General features: G+C 36.7%; 1 protein-coding gene across 1 annotated transcript in view; it reads right to left on the bottom strand.

The window, feature by feature from the left end:
- Positions 1-2,233: 2,233 nt before the first annotated feature.
- LOC145663958 (uncharacterized) overlaps positions 2,234-12,258 on the bottom strand; it is a 96,916-nt gene continuing 86,891 nt past the window's right edge. Inside the window, exons 2-3 of the mRNA XM_081730189.1 lie at positions 10,944-11,033; positions 2,234-3,320 (exon numbers count right to left, since the gene is read on the bottom strand). Coding sequence (XP_081586315.1) covers positions 2,755-3,320; positions 10,944-10,974 — 597 coding nt within the window. The 5' untranslated portion in view covers positions 10,975-11,033 and the 3' untranslated portion in view covers positions 2,234-2,754. The remainder of the gene's footprint in view (positions 3,321-10,943; positions 11,034-12,258) is intronic.

Consider the following 12,258-nt stretch of genomic DNA (forward strand, 5'->3'; position numbering starts at 1 on the left):
TGTTATATTATGTAGGACTGAAATGGGACTTCTTGAAATCGGAAGCCCTATCAACTTTGAAATACCGAGTACGTTAAAGAGTATAAGAAATCTGGAACTCCGATTTCTTTCAGACAAGGATGAAAAGCAACGTAAATGAAGGAAATTTGGATTTAATCAAATCCCATTGAGTAATCTTATTTTTTCCCTTTCCTTTGGTATTTTGTAAAAATATTTTCATATTATTATACTGTTATAATTTAGTTACACTTTCCAAGTATCTATATCTATATATATATATATATATCTATATATATATAAAGGCGCGGATCCAAGGGGGGCCTATAGGAGATATAGCCCCCTTGATGCTCAGGTATACACTGGATAAAATGGGCTTCAATCCTGCCATACACTGGATAAAGCTGCAAACTATGGTTTAGCCCCTCCCTTGATCATATCCTGGATCCGCCACTATATACATATATACTTCTGTACATCTGGGATTTCCAATATATTATGTTTATTGTAATTTTTCTTTCAATAAACTTTCAAATTATGTCGTCATTAAATTATCACAACCTATTTCTCAGTTATAAGCATGATTTGAGAAAATCTTACTATATTTTTCAGTATTCCTTGTGCTGTTGTTTTGTAACTAAGAAGCTAACGCACGTGGTCCCATGATTTCGGGGGTTCCTGGTGAGATGTGCACGGATAATATATAGAATAGTCGTTCGGATTCACTTTAAGCTGCATGTTTAAACCACATTCTGTAACAGTTTGGTCAACGCAACAAAAATCTGTGTTGTAGTTTGCAGTAATAATCGTCTCAGTTATTATGGATATTTTGGGTATGATTTGCGTTTCGTTACGCTGCAAAATTTTTGCGAAGACTGATATGGAATGAGACCCTTAGTCTTCTCTAGCTTTGGAGTTAGAAAAGAGACGTTAACTTTTATAAATTAATCGTAGTATTTTATAGTTTCTTGGAATTTATATTCTCCACATTTGTCTGAATTATTATTTAAAATAAATGAAATGGCACAAATTTTATTTAAAATTTTTAACATAGCATCCCTGGCAGCACACTTGGTAGACCCTATTAGGTTAATGGTTTTCTTGGTTGAGAATTGGTAACTTTGAAAATAAAGATCAAAACTATATTGGTCCAATGTAGTTTAAAGTATATGTTGGTCAATCTGTAACTTACCGTGATTTCTCCAATATTTTCATCATCACATTCCCAATTGCATTGTTCTTCCCTTCCCCTTAGGTATTACGTCAGTAATTGAGTTGGTAAAGCGGCCGACGTCGGAGGTTCAATAGATTACCGTTTCCCATTGCTGGGCCCACTGTCTACCACTGCTAGGGAGGATACTAGAAAACAATTTAACAAAGAATTTGTCGCGTTAGAGTGATAAAGTTATATAAAATATTGTTTTTTCTTAATTTTATTTGTAATTGCATAGATAAGAGTACTATCCTTTGTACTCCACAAACGGAAAGCAAAATATGATTATACAATCATAAGATTTATGCCTTCTACTACGTAACTCCTATTAAGATATTTACATAAAACAAAATTTGCATACTCTTTCAGCACTTGAACGCTTTCCACACATAGGCCTGTTTTATCATATGCACTATTATTACTTCTATTTCTGCTACATCGTACGAGAAACACGTAGGCTACCTAATCTTTTATTTAAATCCTAACATTTTATTTTTGTACTCATGTTTGCCTATAATGCTCTTGTTGAAACAAAATAATGGCGTACTTCTAATTTTAAAGTTGAGTTAGTTACTATTGACCAGCCTGATATGTCGGGAGAGTTCTTTGGGTCTTTAAAAAAGATATCCTGAGATCTAATTAAAATAAACGGGAAAAAACGGTTAAAGAAAACGTTTATCCGTAATTTTATTGTTCAATGTATTGATTTGAGCAACAACGCTTTCTCTGGCTTATTCCTCTGGCATAGTATAATCAAATCAGCTACGACCACAACCATCACAAAACACTACAATATAACAACACCAGCTTCTCGTTTGGTCCATCAACTTAATTTTCTTTTAAAACTCACTTTTTTTTTAAAGTTTATATTATTTAGTTTCAAAGTCTTTACAATCGAAGTATCGTGTGAGATTCTTATTATCTTCCCTTTCACCTTTAGGATTAAATCATCTCCAAATTAGCTACTTATCTGAAAGCTGCCTGGCAACTATGATTATTGCTATACCCGTAGTTTTTATTATCTCATTCTTCTCTTCTGTAATCCACGAATTCTCTACTTAAACAATTTACATCATATATCTGTGGATAATGTGTGCCACTAAAAAGTGGGTGAAAAGGAGAAGTTACAAATAACTCTCTGTTTAATTGAAGTATTGCGTCTCACTGGTTTTGAGCAAGTATATGATTTAATTGAAAGTGAACGTAAGTTACAGTTACAGTTTTAAAAATATTTAAAACGAAAAGCAATAACTGGCTATTTATTTCCCATTCAATTGGCGCGTTTACAACTGTAGCGAACTGGAAGAAATGAGAGATGTAGTAATTTGTTTCTAAGACAATCAGCACTGCGAGAAATAGGTTCAGGCTTATCTTCCATTATTACAGAGTGTAGCTTTTGAAAATATGTTTTTACTTTATTTTCGCTCTCAAAAGAAAATAAATATCACATCAAACTCTGGTACGGTTCAGGTAACTTTATTCACTAAGTCAATTATTCATTAGTGTTGTTAAGGAGATTTTTTTCTCCATTAAACACTTGTGCATCACACACGGCTTTCGCGTATCTCGCCGATATTGTCTTCTTCTTCTATTTCAAGAATAACAGGGGGAGCTGCATTGTGAGTATTCTGTTGTAGTAGAATTTCGTCATAGGATGGGGGCAGATCATCCCCTGGACCAAATATTGATTCGTATGACGGTGGAGGGATAATAGGGGATTCGCAACCCTCTTTATTTGTTTCAGAGTCCACCGTACTGTCCACTGGACTCGGGATCGGAGGCAGGGCTGGGGGTGAATTTCCCCCTGCGCGGCCTCCGCCTTGAAGGACGGTCTCACCGAGTTCCACAAGGTCAAGCCCACTCTCGGCCTGCAGCTGAGCGAACACGTTGCTGTCAACCACCACCATGCGGCCGTAGGGGAGCAAGATGATGGTCGGCTGCGACAGACCGAAAGGCGAATCTGGGAACTGAGATTCTAAGTCGTCACCTCGTCGACAGAAGGCTCGGCAACATGCGCCCCAGCAACAGTAGGCCACAATGAAACAGAGTACCAGGATCATTACCAGGAGAGCCACCAGGCCTTGGCCTCCTGACGAAGAGCTCATCTTCCCTGAAAATAAACATCAAGAAATTAGTGCCCTTGTAACAAGGAGTTAACATTTTATATACTATTAAATACGGCTTCTAAAAGCGTGACTTACTCAAATGTAACACGTAGTTTTGGTGATGTGAACAACGTAAAGCAATGTTAACAACGGTAGGTTACCTTCTTTAGTGTTGGTAATTGGTGATTGCTAAAAGTGGCTCGCATAAAATTCAAAATCTTTCTACGCGTAGGGTTTTAGAACACGTTCCATATTAGCTTGGTTAGTTAGAAAGCCTATGCAGTTTTATGCCTATTATATAGCAATAAGAAACCATACTTTCCAGTAACTTTTCTTAGGCTAGTTTTAGGCGGAAGCATTTATCGTAGCATTTCTCGTAGCAGATGTGCTGCCAAAAATCTCGTATAATATTCTATGGCATCAAAAGTATATGGTGCTTTTACAACGTAGCATTTTGATAAGCATCTTGTCGTGACGTAGCAAACAAATCACTGGAGAAGAGCGCAATTATGGTTCCGAAACTAAAGCATGAGGTAGCTCAGGGATTTATTTGTAGCCAGGGAAACCTGGGAATTTCCCCCCTTCTAAGTCTTGACTTCCCTGCCTCTAAGTTCAATCCAGTCTTCCTAGCCTGGAAAGATATTTTCCCCCTTTCATAGGCTACATAATCTGTTATAAAGTACAATAATTCAACTTCATGTTTTAGTAGCAATTCATTACAAATATTCCCCCCTTCTACTAAATTCACAAATAAATCACTGAGGTAGCTAAAGCTGTATTGGTTATAACAACAGTTCTCGCCGGTTATATTAAAAACCGAAAACCACAAAGAAGTATATGGGCAAAGAGCATCCCTACTCCAACTCATTTTTCTTTACTGCAATTCATTTTCCCACACAAAACAAAGAGCGTGGATATTTGGCACAAAATCTTTCGCTTCCTTTTAACACACCACGGTACTGCAATCGGACCAGAAATGCTGGTGAAAATGCTACGAAATAGAGCAGGTTCTATCGACAAGAAATGGCATAGGATATTCCATGGCATGGGAAATTCTATAGCATTTGCTACTTTACACGGTATGATATCGATGATAAGATTTTTGCTACGAGAAATGTTACGATAAATGCTTCCGTCTAAAATAGCCTTAGCCAGATCTTGAGATTTATGAAAATTCCTTACTGTAATTTTTTACTTTTTTTGGTACATAAGAGGAAATTACCAGGAAATATCAGAAAGTTCGTGCAATCACCCAGGAGGCGAAATACAACCCCTCCCCCTTCAGACATGTGTATTATATCTTGTTTGTTTTGAAATAAGCACAAAATATTAATTTGTAGGATATTTTTTTCTTATTTACCGGAAATAACTCAAATGTAGTGGTTGGAAAACTCCAGGCACAGTCGTTGTCAAATTCCTGAATCTCAAGGAGAAATTAGCAAAACAAATTCACGAGAATATGTAGCAGTTTAGGGAACGAAAACCTGCCATATGAAATGGTATCCAAGTGGAAATGACAATTTTAAACTGGACACATGATCACTTCAGATGCCCCTAGATCTGGAAAAGTATCTTTCACAGACGATGCTGTCCTGACGGAGAAAGAGATCATATTGGATGGTTGAAATAGATGTTAGTTATTGAATATAATTCCGTCTAGAATATATTTCATAACCAGTTACATCTTCAGAAAATGGAACTTTAGATATACCACGTGATTATCTCCATTTCGAAACAAGTCGAGACAAGACCGAGACTAGAGGGGCAGGCAGGAATTTAGTATATGAAATTTTGGTGCATTCTCCATTTTCAACGGACCTAGCACCAAGTGATTTATTTCTTTTTCCAGAAATGAGGTGTTCATTCAAAGGACACCGTTTTGACAGCAGGGAAGACGTCATTTTGTAAAGTACAAATGTAGTTTCAATCTCAAAATACTGACTTATTCAAGAACGGCATACATAGAGTGAAGGATTGCTGGCAAAAATGTGTCACGAAGCACGGCAAGTGCCTAAGGACTAATGCCATTTCAAAAGTGTGTACAATTGTTTTCTTTCAGGCGATTGCAAGGACTTTTTGATACGTTTTCGTATATCCTTATATCTTGAAATTGTAAATAAGTTTACGAACTAAAAATTATTTAATAATAACTATATTAAAAGTTTATCAAAACTTCAATATCGAAATGAATATACTCCGATAAGAGGACATATCCTAGAGAGAATACACAGAAAAACAAATCGAGCCTCTGTCAACATTAATATCACTCCATCGTTTCTGAAATTACATAGAAATTTTGAAATAAACTTATCTCCATTCGTGGTTTGAAACTACAGAACCTTCACATTACTGTTTCGAGTATTATATTATTCTTACTATAAAGCTGACAAATCATTCGTAAAAGCTGTATACGACGACTGTGGAAACATTAAATAATAATCAGCTGTGAACTCTGCAACACGAAACTAATTTCAGGACATACACCTATTCCTGCCCCTCCCACATACACATATACAGAGGAGAGAAAGATTAAATGGCGTTAAAAAGGAAAATAATGTTTCCCATTTATCAACTGAAATAGAAAACAAAAACAAAAAATGAACTCCATGAATGTTTTGCCTGTAGGGCCGTGATAATACTATTTTATTTTATTACTTAGGTATATAAACATTAAACAACCATTTTTAGGAAGACAGACGGGATAAATTATTACTAAAATTAACCATCTACAATTATGACAAAATGATGCCGTACTAGTGAACAGTAGTGACACTATTTGATTTGACTACCTATTTCTTATCCTTGTCATGAGGGACGTACGCAGGAATTTATTTTCGGGGGTCTAATTTAAATATAAGAATAAAAATTATATTAAAACTTGTAAAGTTACTCCTAAAATTAGACTAAATTTACAGAAAAGTCGGGATTTCGGGGGTCTGGACCTTCAGAATCTACCTCCTGCGTACATCACTGCTTGCTGTAATCCTTAATAATGAAATTAATAGAAATATTTTACTGCAAAGAACTTGTCATTGTATGTTTAATAAAACCTTATGAGCATATTTATAGATAATTATTGGTTTTGTTTTTTTTTCGTTCGGTTGATCGGAAAGCCGAGGGGAGAGACTTTGGAGGCTAAAAGGCCTTGTTACCTGATAGAACCCACAAAATATGCAGTGTTGCCAACATGAATAATATCTTTTAAATACAGGGTTTGTCCGAAAAGTGATAAGACTGGGTTCAGGAAATAAAAATTATTGATTCGATTGGTACAACTTGTTAAAATTCTTCGATATACTCTCCTTGGCTATCGACATACCGCTGCCAGAGCAATTTCATTGAAGCATCCGCTTCCTGGAAGTTAGCTTCCGACACTCGTTGTTACTGCTTGGGTGTCCAAAACATCATCAAAACGGCGACCTTTTAAGCTTCTTTTGAGATTGGGAAATAAAAATAAGTTCACTGGGCTCATATCGGGACTGTATGATGGCTGCAGCAACGTGACAACACAGATTCTAACCGTAATGATGTCACAATGGATGCAGTATGGTTTGGCGCGTAATTGTGATGGAGCCTGCAGCATTTGGCAATCTGGTAGGTTCCGATTGACTTGGCTTGCAGGAGTTTGAGGACTTCCACGTAGTAAGCTGCATTGATAGAAATTCTTTGTGTTTCGCTCCTTTCTTATCAAAGAAAGCAACGAGGATTATCTTGATCCTAGACTTGGACATCCTTATTGCCTTTTTGGGGTGCTGGAACGCTTGGTACGCCACTCAGAACTTTGTCGCTTGCTTTCAGGGAGGTATTGTAACATCCATGTTTCGTCGTCTGTTATTACGTTGTCTAAAAAGTCCGATTCACTCGTCACTTGCTCCAACACTTGACGGAAAATGCCAAATCACTTTTCCTTTCCCCGTCATCCAGTTCTTTTAGCTCCAATTTTGCAGAAATCTTGCACATATTCAATTTTTCACTAGTAATAATCTCGTGCACCACTGGCTTGGGTAGATACAGTTCTTCGGCCATCAAATGATGGTCTTGGTCTAAGAATACCGTCACTTTGACGTAATTTTCGTCGACACGACTAGTCGAAGGGCGTCCAGAACGTTCGTCGTCCTCCACATTTTCCCGTTTGAAGCTGGTGGAATTGTAGGTGGATGATTTCTGAAGTGCATGCTGTATTCTATATTAATGCCTTACATGACTGGTCATTATGGGCTTTAACACCCGCTTTGAGTGAATGACTCGCTATTTTTGTTTTATGGATGTCCTGCACGTGTTGTATTGCCTATCTTCAATCTGTTAAACCCCCGTTTTGTACCGTTCACTATTACCAAAACTATACTCAAGGCCACATTTTTACGTTTTTGCAGCTCAGGGCCGTACAAAATGCCGTATATGTCGTATAAATACAAAAATGCCGTATAAATACACGTAAATAACGATATAGAAAATTTGGGAGCATCTGTATCATTTTTAGCAACTTGGAAAAAGTGTCGTATTTTGAGTAGCAGCATAATTTCAGATTTTTTAAAAAAAGGGGATGGAGTCAAATGTATTGATATACTACTACTTGACTGAAACCGTTACGGAATGAGGCCCACTACTCTCACTGACGTTACTAGTATATTTATTATAACCGTAGCAAACGCAACCAGCATGATACAATAGGAAACACTCACTAACAACATATTACCTTCCCTTTTCCACCCTAATAGAACTTAACATCGATATTATGTAATTATTTTGGGTACAGTGTATTTTTATTGTAAGGAACATGAGTAATAAAATTGGTCTAGCAAGACAATGTTATGGGTTTTATTTTACAGTAGGAAATTTTGTATTGTAAAAGATTTTTTTCTTCTAACCTCTCAGATACTGCAGGGAAGTCAAAGGTGTTTTATATCAGAAGAATATTAACTGAGTGTGAAGTAACTATCTGTGAATTGAAACTGTAATTACTCAGTTTTGCTTCTCTTGGTACAAATTATCCTAATTCCCAATCCCTAATTTATTTCTGCTCCCAACTTCTAGCTTTTCATCACTGTTAAATCGTTAACAGAAATAAATTGGAAACCTTATCCCTATTCTACTGGGTTAGTTGCTACATTAGCGAAGTTCGGTAAGTGGACGAGCGAAAATACCCAGAAAAGGCGGTTTCTTTTTACTGCACAGTTCGTTTCTGTTTATTAATAATATGTACAGAGAATTATTATACATAGTACGGTCAGAAAGTTCCTGGACTGATTTCATAAATAAATATTACCTGGAGGAAGGTTATATCTTTTCAGTTTTCTACGTAGTTACCTCCTAGCTAGGTACACAACTTTGTCTTGTTGGTACAGTAACTGGAAGCGGTTAGAGAAGTAATTTTTTTGTATGCTATTTAGTTCCCCCGTTACGACCGTCTAATGTTCTCCATTTTCACAAACCTGTTGCCCATCAGGTGGAGTTTCAACTTTAAAAACAGGGATTTATCCTCTGGAGACAAATTTGACAAGTACAGTGAATGAACGATGATAGACATATTTTTGGGGGGGTCAAAACTGCCTGGCTATGTTGCATTTGTGTGAAAGTGTACTACTGTTGAGAAGGTTCCAATTGCTGGAGATGATGAACTATAGCCTGACATAGGCCATTTGATGTAGAAGTGGTTTCATGACTTCTACAGAGAACCTGCCATTGGTGGTCTGACTTCTGGAACAAACTTGTGGTGGATGAGACTCTTGACATCAAGAAAGCAACCAAGACTTGGCTAGTAACTTCCACAAGAGATTCTAGGTTAGTCTTGACTATCCTGGACTGACTGATAAGAATTTGGAATATCATGTTTTAGCCTGGGTAACAATGCTTTTGAGGAAATCTTGCGAAGAGTCGCTGTCGCGACAAAGTCTTTGCAATTTGAGTCTCGCCGCCTTTCAACATTTTGTTCCATGCCGAAATGACAGTTACTGTGCAGTGCTTAATACTGTTAAACTGCACTACTCGATTCCTGGTAGGAGCATGTTGAAAATTACTCCAGTTATTCGACAGATATGAGGTCTTGTGTGGCTGATGTTGTCCCTTTGATCGACCGATCTTTCAGTTAAAAAAAAAAATGAAAAGTGTATGCCGCCCTGTGTATCACTCGAAGTTTAAAATCGTGGACACTGTTCCTCGCGACATACCTAACATACTTGGGTCAACCAAATGCACACTCATAATTTAGCCTCTCTGAAAGGTCTCCCATTGTGTATCACCACCTTCTGTCCGCTTCAATACACGCTTCTCGCAGGCACGTAACCAGGATTTCGTAATAAGGGGGTCTGTGACGAAATGTTGTGGTTATCACACCAGGGGCTCGGTCGTTCTAAACTATTTTAATGGTAACATAATAATGGTTCGTTTAGCTAGGATTTCGTAATGGAGGGGGTGAGGTGACATGAAATACAGTGGTTGCACACCGGGGACTCGATACCAATGTAAACTATTTTACTGGTTACATTTCCATGTTGGTTTGTTAGGACAATAAAATGGGGATATGTTAGTAAGTATTTTAATAACAAACTATGAAGAAGTCTCGACTAAAACAATATTTTTAAAAAAGTATTGAAAAAGATATAGTCTTCCGAAGTCATTCGAACTCGGTTCTTCTTGTCTTCTTTCTTCTTCTTTTCCTTATATTCATCTAATGCTGTCAAGGATAGCAACGAGATCAATTTTGACAGTAAAGACATCATATAAAATGGATTAATGTTGCCGCGAAAATGAAAATCTCTTTAACAAGTGCAACTGGAATCTATGTTGCCAGGCTCACATTATTGGTTATTGTGGGCATTTCTTAAGTTCTACCTGAGAGACTATTTGATCGAACAGGTTTATTGATCGTCATTTGTATCCATAGGATTAGCATGGAGCTAGATATAACTCGGAATGCTTAGTTACAATGATATCCACTTTTAACTTGACCCCCACCTTTCCTGCGCACAGAATTTCTAATAAGAAAGATAACCAAACGCTTGTTGTAGATTTTTATTTTTAACGTTGATTCTTCTTTTTCTCGTTTCTTTTTGTTTTATCCTCCCTTAATTTGTTTTCATTTCTGGTTTCGAAGGGGGGCGGACCCGCCCCTTTTCTACGTGCCTGCCTACCGCCGTTCTACCCTACTTGCCGTACTACAGAGCTAACAAATCATTAACAAGGTCCTGCACTCAACAAATATCCTTACTGGTACAATTTCACACCTCTTACGTATTGTAAACTGGAGGTTCTTCCATTATTTTGATAACATCTGTATATATGGTGCGTGAGTGCAAACAGATTTGACTACCTTCTTTTTTTTTTTTTCATATTTATAATGTTTACAAAATTACAATTTTGAAAAATTATTTCAGTTTCATGCACGAACACTGACTATTAACTGAAGCATTAGTTTCAATTTTCCAAATTAATTTATGTCTTAAATAGAAACTATTAAAATTAAGATTAGAAAAGGTGCGAAATGATTTTCTTAATTTTTTCAAGGTTTTATTTTTTTCTTTTTTCATTTCATCATTCATTATGCAGCATCCTTGCTGATAAACTTTTTATTTTGCTGTCATGAATACATTTGTTGAGAGAAATTAACTTGAAAAACCAGAAGTACCCACCGTGCGAGTTGTTTTTCCTCAGAGCCTCCATATTCGAGAGTTTCCGGTGTTCGTGCTTCCGCCGGTTGCCTCACTCACCTCACATGACTCCTGCGGGAAGGAAGGAAGGAAACGATTTACAACTTCATTTAACATTCATAAGGAATCCAGGGAATGATGTAACATTCACGAAATTCATGCGGAGAAAAAAAAAATATTTTATTTTCCATATTTAATGTAAAGAGTTAACTTAAGTAGAACTTATTTTTAATGAGACCTGTTTTAAAAATGTCACCTTGCTGAAGATAAAACAATTTGATTACAGTAAACCTAATTACCAAATAGAACTAAAACTGTAACTTCACATTATTCGGGTTTACATTTTACATTAGCGGCATCATGAAGCCTGACTGGATTTTTCAAAGTTAGAAATAGTTCCTTTGTGAGTGTAAAATATTGATTTTGTGAATTTGCAATGTGATATCAGGAACAAATTTTGCGTTTTAGATAATCTAACACCTATCCTTCGCAACTTTTCTCATAGACTCACCATCACAATTCTTAGGTTAATTTTAGACGGAAGAATTTACCGTAGCATTTTTCGTAGCAAAAATCGTATCATCGATATCATACCGTGTAAAGTAGCAAATGCTATAGAATTTCCTATGCCATGGCATATCCTATGCCATTTCTTGTCGATAGAATCAGCTCTATTTCGTAGCATTTTCACCAGCATTTCTGGTCCGATTGCAGCGCCGTGGTGTGTTAAAAGGAAGCGAAAGATTTTGTGTCAAACATCCATGCTCTTTGTTTTGTGTGAGAAATTGAATTATAGTAAAGAAATATGAGTTGGAATAGGGGTCCTCTTTGCCCATATACTTCTTTGTGGTTTTCGTTTTTTAATATAACGGGCAAGAACTGTTGTTACTACCAATATAGCTTTAGCTACCTCACGCTTTAGTTTCGGAGCCATAATCGCGCTCTTCTCCAGTGATTTGTTTGCTACGTCACGACAAGATGCTTATCAAAATGCTACCGTGTAAAAGCACCATATAGTTTTGATGTCATAGAATATCATACGAGATTTTTGGCAGCACATCTGCTACGAGAAATGCTACGATAAATGCTTCCGTCTAATAGCCTTAAGCCTTCAGTCCAGCATTTAAATCCGTACTTCCCTACCCTACTAATGGTATTTAAGTAAAGTCTTGCTAGTAATGTCTTTAAAACTTCTTTCTAGAGTTTTTTTTTTAACTTTATGGATGGCAGAGCAGTGCCAATTTTTTTAAAAGACAGTTTAACGAGTGGACACTCAAGGTCCTATCCATAAGATAAG

The sequence above is a fragment of the Thermobia domestica genome, chromosome 11 (assembly GCF_964235325.1).
Source record: "Thermobia domestica chromosome 11, izTheDome1.hap1.1, whole genome shotgun sequence".
In the NCBI taxonomy this organism is placed as follows: domain Eukaryota; kingdom Metazoa; phylum Arthropoda; class Insecta; order Zygentoma; family Lepismatidae; genus Thermobia; species Thermobia domestica.